The following is a 23349-nucleotide window of genomic DNA, read 5'->3' on the forward strand; positions in this document are numbered from 1 at the left end:
AAATGTCCCAAAATCGCACTAAATGGATATAAATTGCTATAAAACGCTTTAAATTAACTACCTTATGATGTTTTTAACTCCTATAACGAGTGAAAAGATGACCGGAGAAATATAACAGGCTAAACTAACGCTTGGAACAGGTGCGCGCCGGTGTCCTCTAGGCTCATGACGCAGCTCCCAAAGAATGACTAGCTTCAGGGTTTTTTCATTTGTAGGGCCTGTGAACGCGCAATCGACCCCGTTGGAATCGTCATCACGTAAAGGCATCCAGGGGAAGACGTAAGAAGTGTCCGTATAGTCATAGCAACGACAGTGCCCCTTTAACTGACTTCAGAAGAGTGGCCAACATTTCTCAAATCTGACTCCATGTCAGGGAAATTGCTGTAGAATGGGCTCTGTTCCACTTAGAGACAAAATTTCAACTCCTATAGAAACTATAGACTGTTTTCTATCCAATAATAATAATAATATGCATATTGTACGATCAAGGATTTTGTGGGAAGCCGTTTAAAAAATTAGCCAAATTAGCATAAATAGTCTAAACAGCGCCCCCATCCCCAACAGGATAACAGTGGACTTAATTGGTTCCACATTTTGTTCCTTTTGTTCATGTTATCCAATGTTATCCAAGCTGATGTAGGCTCCCAGTAAGCTGGCTTCCTCAGTTGAGAGAAGAGTAGTTTTTATGTCTTTAAAAAAAAATGACTCAATTTGGCTTGGTGTGGATATACAAACAGAGGGGTGTAGAATTCTTTATAGAAATGGGAGAATCTTTGGTTAATTAATGTTGGTTAGGATAGTAATTCACCTGATTCAGATTCAATAGTTGATCATTACTGAGAAGCTTGTTATACAGATTTTGTCCCGCATGTCCAGAATGGCATTCAAATTTGTCCCGATAACAAGTTGTAATTTGTATTTTTTTGTGGGTGGATCAGCTTTAATATTGCAGATAGATTGTTGCGTCCATCAATGTAATTGTCTGTATCATTTCCAATCCCCCATATATTTTTGGGGTAAATATATATATCCATATACATACATAGACATTCATGCATATATACACATATATATATATATATATATATACATACAAACTTTTTTTAGAATATCCCTTTATTATTCCCCGCAAACCCTACCACCCCTGCCCCAATATGAGTAAACTAATAAACAATAACACGTAGGCTTCTACCTTGAGTTTATACATCTTATACACATTTTACAGACACAATCTATTTTACAATAGTTATATTTTATTTGTTTTTAGTCCTGGCCTTCCTCTGTTTCTGATGTCAATCCAGTTTGATTTCAATTTGTAACAGTGCTATTTCACAAAAGTTCTGAACCTATATACATTTTACAGACCCCGTATATTTTACATTTATCTTATATTTTATATTTTTCAACTGTGCTATGATGCTTCACAAAAGTACCGCTCCTTTCTATTCTCATAGTTTCTACAGATTGTAAATTAAAGATAAAAATGTTTGCAAAAATAATTATTATATTATTAATTGATTGACTATGACTTTTCAAATCACCCAGTATTGCTATCTGCAGCGTTAGTTCTAGGTAAATGTTGCAATTCTTCAGCCATTCCTGGACCTGTGACCAAAAACGAGCTACGTATGGACAGTACCAAAATAAATGATCTAATGACTCTGCCTCCTCGCAGCAAAATCTGCAGAGCTGGGAAGATTGTATCCCCCATATATATAACATTCTATTGATTGCAAGAATTTTGCATAATAATTTTAATTGAAAAATTCTAAGTTTTGCACGTCAATTCATAAACCATGTGCCATGGAATCGGTATATCCAAAATCTCTTCCCAACTATTTTGCATTTTATATAGCACAGATGACAACTTTTTGGTCCTTAAATGAAACTGGTATATATTTTTTATTTATCACTATTGTCTTTAACCATTTTTGGTTTTTAATCCAGGGCCGGCAGACAAGTTCCTTACTTTTTCCCTCTTCCACTTGCCTTTACCATTTTTGTGGTAATGTTGCAATTAGTTGGTTGTAATTTTGGCTAGAGCAGACATTTCCATATATCTGTGTTTAGCTACATGTGTGACTCCACCAGTCTTACTTATGATATAATTTACAAAGACTCTACCTTTTTTAAACATTTTATCGAAAAACACGCTTTTTAAAAAAAAATTAGTATATTTGAGTTTAGTCATAATATTTGTTGAATTATTTGTTCTGTCTTTTCATGTGGATTGAACTGAAATTGTAACCAACTTTCTAGGCTTGTTTAAAAAAATAACGGTATTTTTGAGATTATTTTGTTTTCAAATAACCGAAAGTGAGCAGTTGTAATCTGAAAGACAAAACCATCTCATTGTCCTTATCATCAGAGAGGTCAGTGTCACTCAGATTGTTCTCAGTTCTGACTGGTGCTGATTCCTATTGAGTCCTCCTTGTCCGTCGTTTATTTGGATCATGGCCTAGTGTCTTTCCCTCTGTCTCGAAGGCAAGTCATTGACAAGTAGTAACAAAGTAACAGTTTTCCTGGCCTTCCTCTTTCCCATAGGTTTCTGACAAGCAAGAGCTTTGCTTATTTTTTTTAGACTTTCCCTGTGCAAATGATTGTTGGCTGTTCTTTGAGGTAATCTGATAGAAAGGCAACTGAACAGGTCATTTTAAACTCACGGCCCAGGTTGTGGTGAAGTTTGGCTGGATATCCAAAGCGTAGAATATAGTCATTAAAGATCTTTTAAGAGGGGTCACGTCACCAACAGGCATTATCATCGCTCTAATCACCAGAGCTCCGCTAACCCAATTCCTCTTTTTTTCATATTTTAAACACATTATTTCTATAATTAACTCTTAAAAACTGAACCAAAGACTGACTAACAATGCCAATGACCCAAGGAGGAAAGAAACATGGCACTTCTCTGAGTTCTTTGCCTATAGTTAAGTGTCAGAAGAAAGCCCTCAGTACTGAAACTGAGGCCTTCATAGCTGGCTACATTTCTGAGGCGTTAGCCAAGCAACAGAACTCTTTTGAAGCTATGTTATAATGGGTGTTAGCTGAGGCGGTGGAACCACTCAACAGAAAAACATCAAGAGACTTTAGCGGCTGTTGAAGCACTTACAATTGACATTGGGAGATGGATGAAAGTGGTTGACAACCTGCCTACTAAAGTGGACAATCAGCAAGGTGGAATTAGGGAAAGCGAACAGAAAATCAACAACTGTTCTTGACTACTGAAGATGATGCAGCTCAAGATGGCTGAAATGGAGGACCGTTCAGGTTGCTCAAATTTAAGATAAATTTATTTAAAATATGGAGAAGAGACTGACGATCCCATCGAATTTCTACTGGGAATGATCCCTAAATGAATCCCATCCATATCTCACAGGGTTGAGATAGAAAGAGCCCACGGCATTTACTCAGGACCTGGGACTAGTAATGCTACCGAGAGACCAAGGACGCTGATCTTCAAGGTCCTCTGGTACAATGACCACCAAGCCATTCTACAAGGAGCCAGAGCAACAGAGCTCATTCACCATGCCGGCAAGGTACTGTGGTTTTTCCCTGACTACAGCACCTACACCTCCCAACGCCCCAAAGCCTTCAACGATGTCCGGAGCAAACTCTGACAGAGGGCCATCCAGTCATTCCTCTCCAGCTACGCACCAGACCACACACAGGGGAAAGCACCTGTCAATCACCACAGCACAAGACGCAGAGGAGTTTGTGGCATCACTGGGAGAGGACAACCACGAGCACCGCAGTGAGCACCACGCCGCTGGTCCTGTTGTGAGGAGGAAGACTCAACAACGGGGCCATGCAAACACCGGGGAACCTATGGATTAAATTAACTGGTCAAGAGAATTTATCCACACCTTCAAGGAACTTTGAGGGACATTTTATCTAATTGCTTGTGATCATTTTGAACTTCAGCAACAGAGCTTTCCAGCTAGCTGGGTGATTGGGACAGTAATGTTACAGCTAACGTTAGCAGCTAAGTCATCACAACTGTTAGCTAGCTAACTAATTCTCTTCAGTAGTGTCCAGTATAACTTTTTTTTATTTTTATTTTTTTATTTTTTTGGGGGGGTGGATCAGCTTAATATTGCGGAAAGAATGTTGCTTCCAATGTAATTGTCTGCATCATTTCCAATCCCCCATATTTTTTTGGGTAAATATATATATCCATTCACGTATGCATACATATACACATATATACATACACATACCTACATAGACATACATACTTTTTTTAAAGAGTATACCTTTATTGTTATTCCCTGCAAACCCTACCACCGATCCCCCAATTGGAGTAAACTGATAAACATTTCTGTTTTTACCTTCAAATTTATACATCTTATACACATTTTACAGACACAGTCTACTTTATAATAATTCTCTCTTGTTTGTTCTTAGTCCTTCCTCTATTTCTGTTGTCCATCCAGTTTGATTTCCACTTGTAACTGTGCTATTTCACAATAGCTCCGCACCTATACACATTTCACAGATCCCGTATGCCCTACATTGTTTATCTTGTTATTAGTCCCACCCTTCAGCTCCACTCAACCTTTCCCATCTATCTTCCAACATCATCCATTTCGGATTTTTATTTGCCATATATTTTTCAACTGTGCTGTGATGCTTCACAAAAGATTTGAATCTTCCCATTCTCATAGCTTCCACGGATAGTAAATTAAAAATAAACATTTTTGCTAAAATAATGATTATATTATTGATTGATTGACTATGGCTTTTCAAATCCCCCAGTATTGCTATCTGTAGCGTTAGTTCTACGCAAATGTTGCAATTCTTCAACCATTCCTGGACCTGTGACCAAAAACGAGCTACATGCGGACAATACCAAAATAAATGGTCTAATGACTCTGCCTCCTCACAGCAGAATCTACAGAGCTGGGAAGATTGTATCCCCCATATATATAACATTCTATTAGTTGCAAGAATTTTATACAATAATTTAAATTGAAAAATTCGAAGTTTTGAATCCGGCGTTGTTTTGCGTATCAATTCATAAACCATGTGCCATGGAATGGGTACATCGAAAATCTCTTCCCAACTATTTTGCAATTTATATGGCACAGCTGTAAGTTTTTTGGTCCTTAAATGAAATTGGTATATGTTTTTATTTATCACACTTTTCTTTAACCATTTATGTTCTTTAATATAAGGCCGACATACAAGTTCCTTACTTTTATCCCCTTCCACCTGCCTCTTCCATTTTTGTGGTAATGCTGCAATTAATTGGTTGTAATTTTGGGTAGAGCAGACATTTCCATATGTCTGTGTTAGCTGCATGTGTGACATTACTCCACCAGTCCTATTTATGATATCATTCACAAAAATTATACCTTTTTTAAACATTTCTTCGATAAATACAGTTTTTTGATCAATTACTATATTTGAATTTAACCACAAGATTTGTTGTACTATTTGTTCCATCCTTTCAGGTGGATTAAACTGAAATTGCAACCAACTTTCTAAGGCTTGTTTAAAAAATAAAGATATTTTGGAGATTATTTCCTTTTCAAGCAACCGAAAGTGAGCAGGTGTAATCTGAATAAAGGGAAAAAGGCCCTTCTTGAACATAGGATGAGACATTCGTACCAATCTACTAGAGAACCATTTTGGATTTAAGTATAACTTTTATATGACTGATGCCTTTAGTGAGAGGTCTAATCCTTTAATATTTAATCATTTCTGCCCTCCGAATTCATATTCGTTATATAAATAGGCCCTTTTAATTTTATCTGGCTTGCCGTTCCAAATAAAATTGAATATTTTTTTGTTCATATAATTTAAAAAGCAGGTCACTAGGTGAAGGCAAAACCATAAGCAAATAGGTAAACTGTGATATGATTAAAGAGTTAATCAGGGTGATTTTCCCACAAATAGACAGGTATTTTCCTTTCCATGGTAGCAAGATCTTATCTATTTTTGCTAACTTTCTATAAAAATTTATTGGAGTGAGATCATTTCTTTCTTTTGAGATTTGTATACCGAGTATGTCCACATCACCGTCAGACCATTTAATTGGTAAACTACATGGCAATGTAAAATGTGTATTTTTTAGTGATCCAATACGTAATATGGTACATTTATCATAATTTGGTTTTAATCCAGAGAGGATAGCAAATGTATCTAGATCCTCTAAGAGGCCGTGAAGAGATTCTAGTTGTGGTTTTAAAAGAAAACATGAATCATCAGCGTACAATGACACCTTAGTTTTTAGGCCCTGGATTTCTAATCCCTTAATATTAATGTTTGATCTAATTTTAACAGCTAACATTTCGATGGCAATAATAAATAGATATGCCGATAGTGGACAACCTTGTTTTACTCCTCTAGATAGTTTAAAACTTTCTGAGATGTAGCCATTATTTACTATTTTACACCTAGGGTTACTATACATAATTTTTACCCATTTTATAAGAGATTCACCAAAATTGAAATATTCTAAGCATTTATATATAAACTCCAGTCGTACTTTATCAAAAGCCTTTTCAAAATCAGCTATGAAAACCAGGCCTGGTGTCCCCGATATTTCATAGTGTTCTATTGTTTCCAGTACTTGCCTTATATTATCTCCAATGTATCGTCCATGTAAAAAACCTGTCCGATTAGGATGAATAATATCTGACAAAACTTTTTTATTCTATGCGCCAAGCATTTTGCTAGGATTTTTGCATCACAACACTGAAGTGTAAGAGGTCTCCAATTTTTTAAATGGACTGGATCTTTATATATACCACTTGGGTCCTGTTTCAGTAATAATGATATCACACCTTCTTGTTGCGTGTCTGATAATCTATCATTTATATAGGAGTGGTTAAAACAAGCTAATAATGGTCCTTTGAGTATATCAAAAAAAAAATTGTATACTTCCACTGGTATGCCATCCAGTCCTGGAGTTTTCCCATCCTTAAAGGCCCCAATTGCATCAAGTAGTTCCTCCTCTGTAATTAGGCCTTCACATGAGTCTTTCTGTACAGATGTTAATTTTACATTATTATTAGGGAAAAAATCCATACAATTAGTTTCAGTTAGTGGAGATGGAGGAGCCTGAAACGAAAATATATTCTTAAAGTACTTTACTTCCTCTTTCAAAATATCATTTGGTGAATCATGCGTGACTCCATCATTTGTAACAAGTTTTAATACGTTTTTTTTGGTAGCATTTCTATATTGAAGATTGAAAAAGAATTTGGTGCATTTTTCCACATATTCCATCCAGTTCGCTTTATTTTTGTAATATATTACACTGGATCTTTCTTGAATAAGTTCCTCCATTTCTTTTTGTTTTTCCTCTAACTTATTCTGTGCCTCTATGGTACCGTTTTTATTGTTATCTAACTGTACTGTTAGTCCTTCAATTTCCTTTGTTAATATGGACTCTTTTGATCGAAATTGCTTTTGTTTTATAGATGAGTACTGAATTGCATGGCCTCTAAAGGCACACTTAAAAGTGTCCCATACAATATGGGGATCTGCTGTACCTATGTTATGTCTAAAAAAGTCAGTTATAAATTCTTCTGTCCTAGTTCTAAATAATTTATCATCTAGTAGGCTTTGATTAAATTTCCAATATCCTCGCCCACGTGGAAATTCTGTAAGAGTAATATATATGCCAATTATGTGATGGTCCGACCGCATTCTGTCCCCTATCAAACACTTTTTAACTTTTGGTGCCAGAGAGAATGATATAAGAAAGTAGTCAAGGCGACTAGCTTGATTAAGCCTCCGCCATGTATATCTCACTAGGTCAGGGTATTTAAGTCTCCATATATCCACTAATTCCAATATATCCATGACATTCCTGATTTCCTTAAGTGCCTGAGGGTGATAGTTTGTAGTGTGATTTCCTTTCCGGTCTATAGAGGTATTTAAGACCGTATTAAAATCTCCCACTATAATAATAGAGTCTAGTGTTGCTTGTAGAGTTGATACATTCTTATATATATTGTCAAAGAAGCTTGGATCATCATTATTCGGACCGTATAGGTTAATAAGCCATATATGTTTATTGTCCAATAACATATTTAAAATAATCCATCTACCTTGAGGATCTGTTTGGACAAGTTGCACATTTGGATCAAAGTTATTATTAATTAAAACCATCACCCCTTTTGAATTTCTTTGCCCATGGGAGAAATATATTTCGCCTCCCCAGTTCTTTTTCCCCAAAACTTCATCTAAAACTGTCGAATGGGTTTCCTGTAAACAGTAGATATTATAATCCTTCTCTTTTAGCCAGGTAAATACTGATCGTCTTTTCTTATTATCTGCTAAGCCATTACAATTGTAACTGGCTATACTTATTTCACCACTTACCATAATGAGACACACCTTTCAATTATTTTTATCAAAATATATGTTTTTAAACGTCCTATTAAAAAGTAACATAATGATTGAGTGTCTATATAGTTGTACCATGACATTTGCATCTCCACTAAGCAAACCTCCAATTGGTCCCCACTATTCCACCCGCCAAAAGCCCCCATCTCGAGTTGGGTTGTCATCCCAATGCCCAGCAGACCACCCCCGACCCCCCGCATCGCACAGCCCCGGACCGACTGGGATCCATCCTTCGAAACGTGCACACAGCACCATCCACCGAACCGAAGCAGATCCATTGCCAAATGCATTTCCATCGCCCTCACCTCGATTTTTATTACATATTGCTGTGAATCATCCTCTATAGTCCCTAACATCTTTTACTTCTTCCTTCGCAACAGTTGTGGGATACACACATACACCCACACACATTCAGCCCTTACCCCCACACAACCATAAGCTCACCCTCTCAACAATTGCACCAGTGTCCAGTATAACTTACATGTTGTTGCAAATTAACCTAGATTCTACAAACAAAAAGTTTTATTTTACAACTAAGTTACGTTCACAACTTTCTGTGTTAACTTTGTCTAGTGGTAGCTTGCTATCTAGCTAACCTAGCCAGCAGCTAGCTAGCTTGTTTCACATTGCTATGACAACTGCATAGCTAGAGTCAGCTATCACCATCACCACTGAATTATTTAGATCTCCATGTTTGTGCTACATTTAGGCTTAATTGTTCAGTCATTTGAGCATTTCTTGCCTTTCTCATATCTCCTTTGTGTCAGTTAATGCACAAATATTTAGGAAATGGAGGGATATGGGGAGGGTTTTAGACACTGCAGTTGAAACCACTGCGTTCAGTCATGGGTCTAACATTGAGGGGAGAGGGAGAACTGTTGTGTCCTAACCTGTCAGGGAGTGGAGGGATTATTTGTTTCAATTGCTTTGATACATTTTGTAGTGATATTAGGGTGGGATGGCAATCTGAAGGGTTTTGTAATTTGATGTCATTTTATCACAATGAATATGTTTACAGTTTTTCCTGGAATATCTGGTTTACAGTTATTTAGTTGGCAACTGAATAGTAATTCTATAGCTATCATAAATTACACTCCCCCTCCCCTTATCCATCAAACTGGAATTCAGATAAATTTAGTGATTATTTCCTGTTATCTGAGGGGTCCTAATGAGCCAAATAAGCAAATTAAATGTCTTGACGTATTACATAGGAATAAAGTTGACGTTGCTCTATTGCAAGAGACACATCTTTTAAAGGGTGATGTCTGTAGACTTCAAAACAAATACTACAATCTGGCAGCTGCTTCCTTTTTCACATCGAAATCTAAAGAGGTGCTTATTCTACATAAACACAATTTACCCCTTAAAATTGAAAAAAGTGGAAATTATAAACAGGACAGATTTTTATAGTTACATACAGAATGTTCCACTCTGTTATGGAAGGAAAATAGCATTTGTATCTATTTATGCTCCTATCTCATATGACAAAAATGTTCTCCCTTCTGGAACCAGAAGCTTGCTCAATTTATCGGATTCTAAGCTTATTATTAGAACTGACATGGATGCCATTATTGATTTGGGGAACAGTGGGTTAACTGCCTTGCTCAGTGGCAGAACAACAGATTTTTACCTTGTCAATCCAGCAACCTTTGGTCAGCCCCCTGCACCTCTCTGATTCAGAGGGGTTGCGTTAAATGCGGGAAAACACATTTCAGTTGAATACATTGTTGGACAACTGACTACTGTAGGTATCCGCCTTTCCCTTTCCCTGATTCTAAGTTAGATAGATCTGGACCTTCTCATAGCTCATCACAAGTGAATGCTTCCAAACAATTTCCAAACAATTTCTTAAAGATCTTAATCTTAATGACTGTTGGCGATTTCATAATCCCACAACTAAGGACTATACATGCTTTTCTGCTAGATTTAAGACTTTCTCGAGAACTGACGATGCTTTAACATTTACTGATATTGCATGTTACATGGAATTTATTAAAACATTACCGGCCATTCTATCTGATCATAATCCCATTCTTTGTCAATTTTCAAATATTCCCAATGAAAGCGTGGACTGAGATGGAGATTTAATAATACTTTACTACATAACTGTTTAGATTAAATTTAAAATACTTTTTTGAAATAAATTATCTCTCAGTGGAGGACTCAATTACTCCCGAGTGGCGCAGCAGTCTAAAATACTGCATCTGTGCTAGAGGCGTCACTGCAGACCCTGGTTCAATTCCAGGCTGTATCACAACCGGACGTGAATGGGAGTCCCATAGGGCGGCCCAGCGTCGCCCGGGTTAGCATTTGGCCGGGGTAGGCCGTCATTATAAATAAGAATTTGTTCTCAACTGTCTTGCCTAGTTAAATAAATAAAATTATGGTATGGTTAACTGCAAAAGGTTTCATAAAAGGTAACACTAGACCTTTTTCCTCTCATTTACAGAAATGAAGACTTCAGAAGATCAGTGAATTAGAACATAATTTTAAAATGCTGGAAGACTTGCTTAAAAACAACTATTCAACAGAGAGAAATTGAGCTAAAAACAAGTAGACTGGAATTTAATGACCGGTTGCAATGTAGAACAGAATTCATTTTTGCAGAGGGTGCGACAAATATAACATTTTCAAGGGAGTAGGCCTAGCCAGCTACTGGCACTGTAGCTTAAACATGCTGAAACAAGATCATCAGAAATAAATATCTGATCCTACACAAATAAATGCAACTTTTAGAGCATATTATTTTGATTTATACAGTTCCTCACATAGCTTTGATACTTCTGCTTGTCGGCAGTTCCTGGAGAACCTTATGTTGCCCAAACTTTATCAGGAAGGAACCTGTCACTTTATGTGAACTGAAAACTGTTCTTTTAAATATGAAGAAAGGGAAAGCGCCTGGTTTTGATGGAATACCTCCTTAACTCATTCTCAATTTTTGGGATGAGTGCAGCTATTATATCCCTAATCCCTAAGAAAGGAAAATACCTCACATATTGTGCTAATTATCGGCCAATCAGTTTAATCGTAACAGAACATGAAGATGTATGCCAAAGTTCTAGCCTTGCGCCTAGAGAAAGTTTTGAACAAGGTCATGCATCCTGACCTAACAGGGTTTATTAAAAGTTAAATGTAATCGAAAATGTAATCTACGTAATACCCAAAAGTAGTTATTTGTCAGGGCCATTAACAATAACTAGTAATGCTGCATACTCAAAGGTTAAAATATTACCTTTCTTGTAATTTTTTTAAATAAATTGCTGAGGTGTAGTCACTTTTGAGGACACCATCTCAAGTACACAGTACAAATATGAAGAAAATATGAAATATGTATTATGTATTATGAATAAGGCTTGACATTACTTACAGTATATGCTTTCTAAATGTAGTAACGGAGAACTATAAGATTTCTCCTTACTTATAACTGTAAAATGCATATATTTGTATGTTTGTTTTCTAAAAGTCTCTATTGATCAAAACGTCTACCCCCATCACTGTGAACGTCTCACAGAGCTCTAGATTTCACATCCTACGTCATACAGGTTCAGAAAATATACCGGTACCAGAACCACGCAGATCCCCTAAACAGGGGACTTTACATCTTAGAGGTTCGTCAGGCAGCCGATAACATGCACTGCCTGTTTCATGTGATTGCTGAGGCTTCTAACCTGGATACCCCATATGCAGTGTTATCATTAGATGCAGAAAAGACCTTTGACTGCTTAGAGTGGGAATATTTATGGCTTGTTCTTGAACATTTTAGTTTTGGGGCTAGATTTATACATATGATCCACACCATGTATGGGAATCTTTCTTCTATTGTATCTACTGGTACTACCCTTTAGGTATTACAATGGTTCTTCCTGTAAAAGTTGCGTCTTACTGCAGCACATCTTGCGGGCTGCTGCAGAATTCTATGGCACGTTATTTAATTGTCAGCCATTGTTACCATTAATGCTAGTTAGTGCTAGTTTGACCACCAGAGGGTATCTTTAAGAAGCATTTGATAGCCTTCAATATTGGCTGTACTAGAGAATTTAAAACATTTTGTAAGAACATAGTATATGGGATTGATTTTAAGAAATTTAGCTTCATTAATTTGATTAATATTATAGTGTTTCTATTCCAAGAAAAGCGAAAAAGAAAACCCTCAGGGTTTCCGTTAGGAAAATATGGCACTGTACAACGTGACGGGTCGGGAGTAGGCTACAGTACTAAGAGCATAACATTTCCACACCCTAATTGTCGTCTAACCAATACCCAAACTGAGATTCAGTGAAAATTAAAATCTCACTGATTTATCAAGACCAGTCCCCATGCTGTCTCCGAGCAGCGCGAAGCAGTGCTGAAATACTGTAGTTGACCACAGTGGGGAGGCTATTTCTTCAAATCCTATTGCTTCTAACTTCAATATGGTTTTTAAATAAATAAGACCTACACCACTTCTAACAGCACATTACTCAACACTAGTGAGACTCATGTCGCCTACGGTAGGCCTACAGTATATCTAAAAATATTTTTTTTAATGACTTGACTCTGCCAATAATTTGATTTAGAGGATTGGAGGATTCTAAATTAATTTCTAAGGGGCATTTTTCGTTAGGGAAAATCTGATCTGTGAAAATATTTAAGGGACTTTTATATAATTCTTAATTAATATAATCGCTTTGTTTAAAAAATAACGATATTTTGCAGATTATTTTGTTTTCAAATAACCTAATGTGAGCGAGAAAAAGGCCATTCTTGAACAAGGGGTGATACATTCTTACTAATTTGTAAATAAAGCCAGTTTGTTATTAAGAATTATTTATTTCTGTTTTTAGAGGGAGAGAAACCAAAAGCCCACCGTCACCTCATGGGTCTCCCTGTCGCGGATGGCACAGGTATCGAACCAGCATCTGTAGCAACGCAGTTTGCACTGCTGCACCACTCGGGAGGCCCCATCCACAAAGTTTAATGCTGATCAATTGCCTTGCACAAATAATCAAAATACAGAGAGGTGTTGGCAAGAGTCTATTGTCCTGCTAATAGCCCATAATGGGCTATTATAATACGTGGTGTCCAGGCCAGGATAACCAAAGCATTTCTTTATTAAAGGCTATCAGAAAGAATGTTGATACTTATTTATTTTGATCCAAAGCCATGAATGAGTGAGTCACTCAGCTTTATTTAGGTGCCGAGGCTATATGACTGCTCCATCAAGTTGATTATTTAGCAGACATCACTTGCTTATATTCAGTCAACACATATTTTAAGAATATCATGTAATATAATTGACATTTTTTGTTTCTTTTAGAATAAAACCCTAGTGTAAAAACAGTTTTAGGAAGTAATACTGATGAGTAGAAACAAAAAAATAAGTGTATTTTTCCAGGTTTGCACGTGCAGGACATAGGAAAAGTAATTCTTACACTATTGTTCTAAATTCAGTCACCTTCTTCATCCTCATTCAGTTAATTGAAATTCAATTTTGAAGTTGTGCACAATTATCAGTTTCTATTTGGTTTATGTCGCCCATTCATTGTCAGCTAGAGACACGTTAGCGCCTTGGGACCCAAAAGCATAATCAGTGCTCTAACTCCCCCTTGTGGTGGTCTGGAGAAATGAAGCAGTGACACAGGGTACCGTACTAAACCACATGTCCCGCGGCATAATCTCAAAACTTTTAGTTGAGCGACCACTGTTCCATATCCCCCTCTCTTCACACTATGTGCAGGAAGAACTACTTAGAAACCTTTCAAAAGGTCCAAAAAGACAAGATGGTCCGGTATGCCCACTTCTTTGCATGCTAGTGTCTCAATTATTAAAATGAATGTCCTTCCTCATATCAATTTTACGTGTTTCATGTTACCACTGCCTTCTCCTATAGACGTTTGCCTTAATTTGACTATCTCATAAAGAAGTTAATTTGGGGGGGGGGGGGGCACAGATTAAATACGCAACACTACAGAGAACAAAAGCAGTGGGTGGACTTGTAGTTCCAAATTTCGAATTTTACCACCTATCATTCCAAATGAATTTCCTGAAGACCTGGTTAAACCCAGAGGTGTCAGCTCCTTGGCTTACTATAGAAGAGTCAATAATTTATCCGATTAGATTAGAAGATTTATTTTCTGTATTGACTCCTAAAAAAAAAAAACATTTATATCCATCTACACACAATAGCCCATAATGACGAAGCAAAAAAAGGTTTTTAGGCATTTTTGGAAATGTATTACAAATAAAAAAACGGACATATAACATAACATAAGTATTCAGACCCTTTACTCAGTACTTTGTTGATGCACCATTGGTAGCGATAACAGCCTCAAGTCTTCTTGGGTTTGACGCTACAAGCTTAGCTCACCTGTATTTCGGGAGTTTCTCCCATTCTTCTCTATAGATCCTTTCAAGCTATAAGGTCTCCAATGCCAAAATAACATGCAAAACAGGCAACCCCAACTGCCCTGATTGACGAGTCACCACTGGTCGCTGCACAGCTATTTTTAGGTCTCTCCAGAGATGTTAGATCGGGTTCAAGTCCGGGCTCTGGCTGGGCCACTCAAGGACATTCAGAGACTTGCCCCAAAGCCACTCCTGCGTTGTCTTGGCTGTGTGCTTAGGGTCGTTGTCTTGTTGGAAGGTGAACCTTTGCCCCAGTCTGAGGTCCAGAGCGCTCTGGAGAAGGTTTTCCCTCGATCCTGACTAGTCTCACAGTCCCTGCCACTGAAAAACATCCCCACAGCATGATGCTGCCATCACCATGCTTCACCGTAGGGATGGGGCCAGGTTTTCTCCAGACGTGATGCTTGGCATTCAGGCCAAAGAGTTGTTTCTCATGGTCTGAGAGTCCTTTAGGCGCCTTTTGGCAAACTCCAAGTTGGCTGTTATGTGCCTTTTACTGAGGAGTGGCCTCTGTCTGGCCACTCTACCATAACGGCCTGATTGGTGGAGTGCTGCAGAGATGGCTGTTCTCCCATCTCCACAGAGGAACTCTGGAGCTCTGTCAGAGTGACCATCGCATTCTTGGTCACCTCCCTGACCAAGGCCCTTCTCCCCCGTTTTCTCAGTTTGGCCACGCTGCCAGCTCTAGGAAGAATCTTGGTGGTTCTAAACTTCTTCCATTTAAGAATGATGGAGGCCACGGTGTTCTTGGGTACCTTCAATGCTTCAGAAAATGTTGGGTACCCTTCCCCAGATCTGTGCCTCGACACAATCCTGTCTCAGAGCTCTACGGACAATTACTTCGACCTCATTGCTTGTTTTTTTGCTCTGACATTCTCTGTCAACTGTGGGACCTTATATAGACAGGTGTGTGCCTTTCCAAATTGAATTTACCACAGGTGGATTCCAAGTTGTAAAAACCTTTCAAGGATGATCAATGAAAACAGGATGCAATAGCATAGCAAAGGGTCTGAATATTTATGTAAATAAGTTATTTCTGTTTTAAATTTGTAATAAATTTGCAAACATTTCTAAAAACCTGTTCGCTTTGTCATTATGGGGTATTGTGTGTAGATTGAGGGGAAAAAATATTATTTTATCAATTTTAGAATAAGGCTGTAACGTGACAATGTGGAAAAGGTCAAGGGGTCTGAATACTTTCCGAATGCACTATGTGTGTGTGTGTTTGTTTATTTATTTATTGGTCATAGGCCTAAGCCATGTCAAAATACATAGAATTGCAGGAAATTAGCTTTAAAACTGTAACATTTTTCTGGGGGAGGACCCCCAAACCCCACATCTTGGGGTTGTGTCAGGGGGCAACGATTTTCAAGATAGAAAATCTCACTCCAAGCTTTCTTTGAAAGTTGGCAGCCAAGAAAATAGCACTTACATATGAAGCTGCATTTGGATATGAATTTCATAACCTGTTAGATATGTTATGAACTCGTTATCAGTAAGCCTCTTAACTGTAAACATGTTATACTGGCTAAAAACGAAAAATGTACTGTCACAACAGCTAGTGAGCTAGCAGTCCGAATGCCCTCTAGCTGACCAATTCAACATTAGCTGATGAATTCTTGATTAAACAACACATTTTGCAACGATCAACAGTTCATCACTGTTTCGACTATGTCTTCAAATGTTTATGTCTTCGTTAACATGTCATTTGTGGGGGATACTTGCTGGTACAGACCTAAAATGAATTGGCAGGAAAAGCACGATCAGATTTAGTGTCTTTTTATTGCATCGGCTTCATGAGTTGTGAAGCCAGGCGGCTAGGCGTTGCCTCTGTGGATTCCTAGAGGAGCTGCGCTACCCACGCACACACTAACTTGCATGATTAGCATAAAGGGAGAATAGGCAGCCTAGCCCTAATAATTCTCAAAAACGGTTGAAATTGGGTGTTAAATAACTATTTCCATGGCATATTGCTTGCTCACCTGAAAGCTCTTTATTATGTTAAGAAATGTGAAATTGAGGTGAGATCGAATTGGTGCATGAATACTGAACAATTAAGCTCTGCTGTAGAGATATTTATCCCTAACAAATCTTGTCTCTCCATCCCCTGCCCTGTATTTACCCTGCAAATAGTGCTGAGCTTCACTGACTTCGTGCGAGATGTAACTCACTCCTCTCTGCCTAGCTTTTTGAAGCTATATCCACAATAGTTATTTTTAATATATCTTCCCGTCCCATACGACAGATGGCTTATTGCAGTCCTGGTATTATTCCAATAAATGTTGCACTGAGAAACATCTGCTATGCAAATCCCGCCGTATTGCTGTCACTTTGTCTTTGCCTGTCAAATACAGCTACAGCTCTCTAGCTCGTACCGGAGCGTTGGGCTGCCTGCCAGACAAAGGCCATGAAACACAGCTGCCAACTCTATCCACTGGACATCAAATAGAACTCAAATTACTGCTAGGAGAGGATCCAATCTTCCTCCCACTGAATCTCATAAAGGATATCACGTTTAACAACTGAGATCCCAACACGATGCTCCTCCTTCAACACTACCGAGTCCTGCCATTAGTGCTAGTTTATCTTGTATACTGAAATGTCAACGGCTATTATGTCATAGGGCACGGCATATAAAGCCCTTAGAGGTTTGACCTGAATAGTGTCTTAGAGTTGACGAAGAAGAAAGACAGACTCTCTTTTTGAGGGTGAGGTTAAAAAACAGTGTTTGAGAGTCAGATGAAGAAGAACGAGAGATGAAGGTCTACTTGGAGCTTCCGCTCTCTATAGCCACCCTCTCCCCAGTGACACAGAGATTGCAGGCGGGCAGCAGCACCGGAGACATGCGGAGCCAGGGCCCACAGGCCTGTGTGTGGGACCACAACTAAAGGTTCCTAAACACTCCCGCAGGAACTAATGTTGTGGACAGAAGCCCAGCCCAAACCGTTAGCGCGAAGAACATAACCATGGAGAGAGCCATGGAAGTCAGGGATATATTAACCAAAGATTACCCAACTGCAACTGGAACCCACTGATGCCAGCAAATGTTAAGATATTTACATTGGGTTAAAGTCATTAACTTGATGCACCTGTATCACATTTTATTTATTTATTTTACCTTTATTTAACTAGGCAAGTCAGTTAAGAACAAATTCTTATTTTCAATGACGGCCTAGGAACAGTGGGTTAACTGCCTTGTTCAGGGGCAGATTGAAAGATTTTTACCTTGTCAGCTCAGAGATTCGATCTTGCAACCTTTCGGTTACTAGTCCAGCGCTCTAACCACTAGGCTACCTGCCGCCCCACTTTAAAATGAAATGATAGTGAAAATGTATTATAACATGCAAAGTCCCCGCTGAGCTCCATACAACGTAACTGTGGCCTTTAGAACAGCTGTATGGCTGAGGATATATATATATCAAAAGATTCAGTTGTGGAGAAAAGTTTGGGCTTGAGTTTGTCTGTTTGTGTAACGTTTTCTCTCCTCCTCTTCGTCTGAAGAGGAGGAGTAGGGATCAGACCAAAATGCAGCGGGTTGTGAATACATAATGAATTTATTTAAAGACGAAGACGAACACGAAAAACACTTGGAAAATTACAAAACAACAAAACGACGTAGACTGACCTAAAACATGAGAACTTACAAATACACGAAGAACGCACGAAACAGGTACAGACTACAAACCAACGCTACAGTCCCGTGTGGTACGAACATACATACAGACACGGAAGACAACCACCCACAACAAACAATGAGAAACAACCTCCCTTTATGGTTGTCAATCAGAGGAGAACGTAAAACACCTGCCTCTGATTGAGAGCCATACAAGGTCAATTAAACCTGACACTTAACATAGAACAAACAACACAGACTGCCCACCCAGCTCACGTCCTGACCCACTAAACACAACTATACAAAAGGAAAACAAGGTCAGGAACGTGACAGTTTGGAGAAACACATGTACGTGTCGTGGCCTCAGATCCTGTGGTTTGATGAGACTATCACAATTTTATCTTTTATCTTTCACCCCCCAAAAAGTTAGTCTCTCCTGGGAGACGAGCTGTAGAGAGTGTGAGACAGAGTAGTCATACAGTATCTGTCAGAGTTTTGATGGACTGTCCTGAGGATCAGCCTCAGTCTGGCTCTCTGCACATTGGTATTCTGCTGAGGTTGATGGGGAGCAGGTCTGGCAGTGCCTCTGGCGTGCGCTCTGACGGGGCGGATTTTACCACCTCTCCTCAGGGGAAACAGACAGTCAGTGCCTCTTGCACTCCTCACGTAACCTTGTAAAACCGCCCGGAAGTCTCGCAAGCTTACATTCTTTTTTGCTACAGCGCATCGGTAATCAGCCTGGTAATTACAAGGCTCCTCCTCATGCACTGTGTGTGTGTGTGTGTGCGTGTGTGTGTGTTCACCCCTGGGAGTTGTGAGCTAACATGAGCGCTGTATTGCATTGTGCTGTCAGTGAATAGAAGGAATGCTTTTCTTTCTCCTCTGCAGAGCCAGCATTGTGCAGAAGAGGATCATTTACTTCCAGGATGAAGGTTCCCTCACTGTCAGACTGTGTGAGAAAGGTACAGCATATCTGTCCTATACGAATATTACTTCTCACGGAACAGCCCAATGCTTTTATATGATCTGTTACTGTAGTAGATTATAATGGAGATATTGTATGTAGTCACATTCAAAAATTATATTCGGTCAAGCAAGATCACCATTCTTATCTTCACTTTGTGTGTGTGTGTGTGTGTGTGTGTGTGTGTGTGTGTGTGTGTGTGTGTGTGTGTGTGTGTGTGTGTGTGTGTGTGTGTGTGTGTGTGTGTGTGTGTGTGTGTGTGTGTGTGCGCGGGGGGGTTGTGGGGTCGTGTGTGTGTGTGTGTGTGTGTGTGTGTGGGTGGGTGGGTGTGTTTCAGAGGCTGTGTTTGGGGAGACCACAGAGAAGCCCCCTCCGGAATGCTGTGCCTGTGGGACGGCCAAGTACAGAGTCACCTTCTATGGGAACTGGTCAGAGAAAATTCACCCTAAAGACTACCCCAGTAAGTCCTTCACTGCAGTCATGCATGTACACCCACGCACACTGCCATTGCTGTCCAACTTCCCACCTGTTGCTCAACTGTCCGTTTGCTCTGGAGTGTGAAAGGATCTGCACCATTTATAGTCATTAAGCAAGACATTATGGTTTTGGAAGAAACACAAAAAGATGACATTTTACCCTGGACATATTTAGACTGTCTGTTGACGAGAGTAACATACTGCAGGAAAGAACAGCACACTGTAGTTTAGAGCAGTGGTTCCCAACCTTTTAGGAACCTTGGGACACCTTGATGGGATATTCAATTCTGTGGCACACCTAAAATGTCCCTTCTAATTTAATTAGTGGTAATGACCTCATCTGATCCATACTGCAAATCATCTAATGTCTGACGTTTTTTAAAGGTTTGTTTCCATAGTTTCTTACTCATGATGGTTCATTTGTGTCTACCCTTTTAAGAGCTTCCTGTCAATTTGAGCCAGAAAGAAAAACACGTAGCTCTGATAAAATAGGTCTTTAGTTTTGAACGGTTTGGGCTAAAGATGAGCTGCCTTCTGCATTGTAAAGGTGCAACCACAGACGCAAAGCCATGCTCTGTTTAGTTATATGGCAGAGGCTGTAGTATAGCTAGTATAGCTAAGCCCAGAGTATAAAAGCCCAAATGACTAATCAGATGTGCCTGTTCTAATCGTTTTCACAGACAAAGTAAAATCATACAAATGAGTTTGCTCGTGATGGGCACCCCTCAGAATGATACAAACATAACAACAGCCTGAGTGCAATGGACTTGAAACAACGATCCATATCGTAATCATGTGCCATTTAATGTTTTATCAGACCGGCACTGCATTCCACAGGTTATGTTTATAACAGTTAAAGAAACAAGATTAGGAAGGCTTTGCTGGACCCCTGAGAGTTCCTCACTGGAAACCACTTTGGAACCACTGGTTTAGAGGATTTCTCTCAAATTATTTGTGTGTTGTTGGGATTTAAACAAATACTTTTCAGTAAGCCTAAGTCAGTAAAACAGTATGATATTGGATAGCTGTTATGATACAGTCTCCTCTTTTGGAGCTGATGATCCGAACCACACACATATTCCCTGCAGTCAGTGTTATGTAGCCACAGCTTACAAAGGGAATCGCCATAAATAATTTCAGATGGGAAGAGGCACTTTTGGCAGGAAACAAGAACAAAGTTTTTGTACATTAAAGCACATCACATGGATTCTCTATAGGCCTGTTGGGCTTAAAGAGATGAACTGTATAGTTTCCCTTTCCCTCCAGCTTTATATATAATCTTTCACTGAGGGAAGCGTATTATGGAAAAATGTAATTACATTCAAGGGTTTCTGAGGGGTAGTGTTGAGTGACCAAAGTAAAAACAATGATATATACAAATTGGTTGGTGTGTGTGTGTGTGGTCTGACCGGGTCTATTCCAGCCTCAACTCTTTCGGTAATGATGAGGGCTCCACCAGTGGAAGTGCGGGCCTGTCACAGTATATCTAACAGTGGCCTTCCAGCCACATGCATGGCTAATGAACACTGTCTCCACCACTCTGCTGTTAGCCCTCACACGCCCAGCAGACACAGTTAAAGCCAGGAGCGATCTGTCTGCCGCTACACCTACACATGTAGGATCTTAATTTTGCTACAGTTTGTTACAGCAGGAAAATAGTCCTGCAGCAACAGAAAATGTGAATTATTATGTGGATTCTAATTCATCCACATTTTTGTAGGGGTTGATACATTTTTCATAAGGGAAAATCAAGTCTTAAATTTCGAAGTGGAAATTGCAAACTTCAGTAGCCTTTTTAAACCTCAAATGCACTACGAGTGTAAGTTCTCCTGTAACATGGTGATCAAATGAAGATCCTACATCTGTACACAGACACATGCAGGCGACTTTGTTTCTTTGTCACCACCCTATACAGGACGCGCCAATCATTGGTCAGCCCTCATCGGGGCGTCCCACTCCAGGAGCTACGTCCTGTGGGAGTACGGTGGCTTCGCCAGCGAAGGGGTGAAACAGGTGGCAGAGCTGGGGTCTCCAGTTAAGATGGAGGAGGAGATAAGACAGAAGGTAGGTCCTATAAAAACATCATAGGTTCTGAACTGTTCATGTTTGCTGATCCGCTACATCTGATCTTCAGACAAAAAGCGGCTTGGATCTGACTTTCTGATGTCTTAATGTGCCTGTCTCCACTTCTGAAACAGCATGTCAAAGGTTGATCAGTTAATGGAAGGCCCTCTCTGGCATATTAATGAAACACACAAGTCTGTATATTGGCTGATCTGCACCGCTCTGCTATTTAGTGCTAATTCCCTGCTCTCGGGTGACATGGCAACAATAGTGTTGAGGCCAGGGACAGATGAGATGCAGAGGGGCATTATGGGATGGCTTTGGAGGAGCGGTGGCATGGCTAATGGAGGGAGAGGTGAGTAAGGATGGCCGCCTCACAGAGAATCTTAAAGGTCACACAGGAAAGGCTCATAACCCATGTGAACCTTTCTTTCCCACAATGCTGTGAGGGCCGACTAATAATGGGAATGTTGACAAGTGTCAGATGGAGGATAGTGTTCTGTTTGACTTCCTGTCACAAGCAAATATGATTGGTTGTCACGGATTCTGAAGGTGGGCCACAATCACCAATTTCCGCTTTGAACTTTTCTGTTTATAATTCAATTTGTTGTTGTTGTAAAATAAATTACTGTGATATTAATCAAAGTAGAATTAAACCCATAGGAATGTGCTCAATATACATTTGAAACACCTATTACTGATTGATATTGGTAATAAAATAGGGATAGAATTACACCGGAAACATATTAGTTAATGGTCCATATAAGAGACACATGCTTCCAGAATTCAACGAGCAGTCTTTAGGTTGTGTAATGACTTTGTTTGTGTATGTGGCAGTGACAAGTGTTCTCAAATCCATAGAATTAGGAATTCAAATAGATGAATGTACATGAACCTTCTTATGACAGTATAAAAGGTCAGACAGTGCTGTCATAAGATATTGTGTAAAACAATGAATTTGAAGATCATTTGCACAGTGGGCTCTAGTTTAACAAACCTAACGCAATGGTAAATCTAAGCGCTGGCTGTAGGTCTATAGGTCCGGGGGTGTGTGAGAAATATTTTTTATATTTTCACAGCCAGAATTATGAGCACAAAAGCTGGCGGTGGCTCAAAAGGGCTGGTTTTGAAGTTGTAAATGTGATGAGGGCTTGGCCACTGGCCAATCAACGCATTCCATGGCTTATTTGAAAAAGAAGAACAAAAACATTTAACCTTTATTTAACTAGGCAAGTCAGTTAAGAGCAAATTCTTATTTACAATGACAGCCAAACCCTAACCCAGATGACGCTGGGCCAATTGTGTGCCGCCCTATGGGGCTCCCAATCATGGCCGGTTGTGATAGAGCCTGGAATTGAACCAGGGTCTGTAGTGACGCCTCTAGCACTGAGATGCAGTGCCTTGGACCGCTAAGCCAATCGGCATTATTACTGCATGCTGTTGTCTCAAGTTCTTTAGGTTATTTGTTTTATTTTATTTAAACTTTATTT

The 23349-nt window shown here is 39.2% G+C and overlaps 1 protein-coding gene across 1 annotated transcript in view; it reads left to right on the forward strand.

Moving 5' to 3' along the window:
- LOC129866767 (spondin-1-like) overlaps nt 1-23349 on the forward strand; it is a 125919-nt gene that overhangs the window by 24171 nt on the left and 78399 nt on the right. The window contains exons 4-6 of the mRNA XM_055939630.1: nt 19244-19317; nt 19657-19779; nt 21711-21859. Coding sequence (XP_055795605.1) covers nt 19244-19317; nt 19657-19779; nt 21711-21859 — 346 coding nt within the window. The remainder of the gene's footprint in view (nt 1-19243; nt 19318-19656; nt 19780-21710; nt 21860-23349) is intronic.

The sequence above is a fragment of the Salvelinus fontinalis genome, chromosome 12 (assembly GCF_029448725.1).
Source record: "Salvelinus fontinalis isolate EN_2023a chromosome 12, ASM2944872v1, whole genome shotgun sequence".
NCBI classification, from domain to species: domain Eukaryota; kingdom Metazoa; phylum Chordata; class Actinopteri; order Salmoniformes; family Salmonidae; genus Salvelinus; species Salvelinus fontinalis.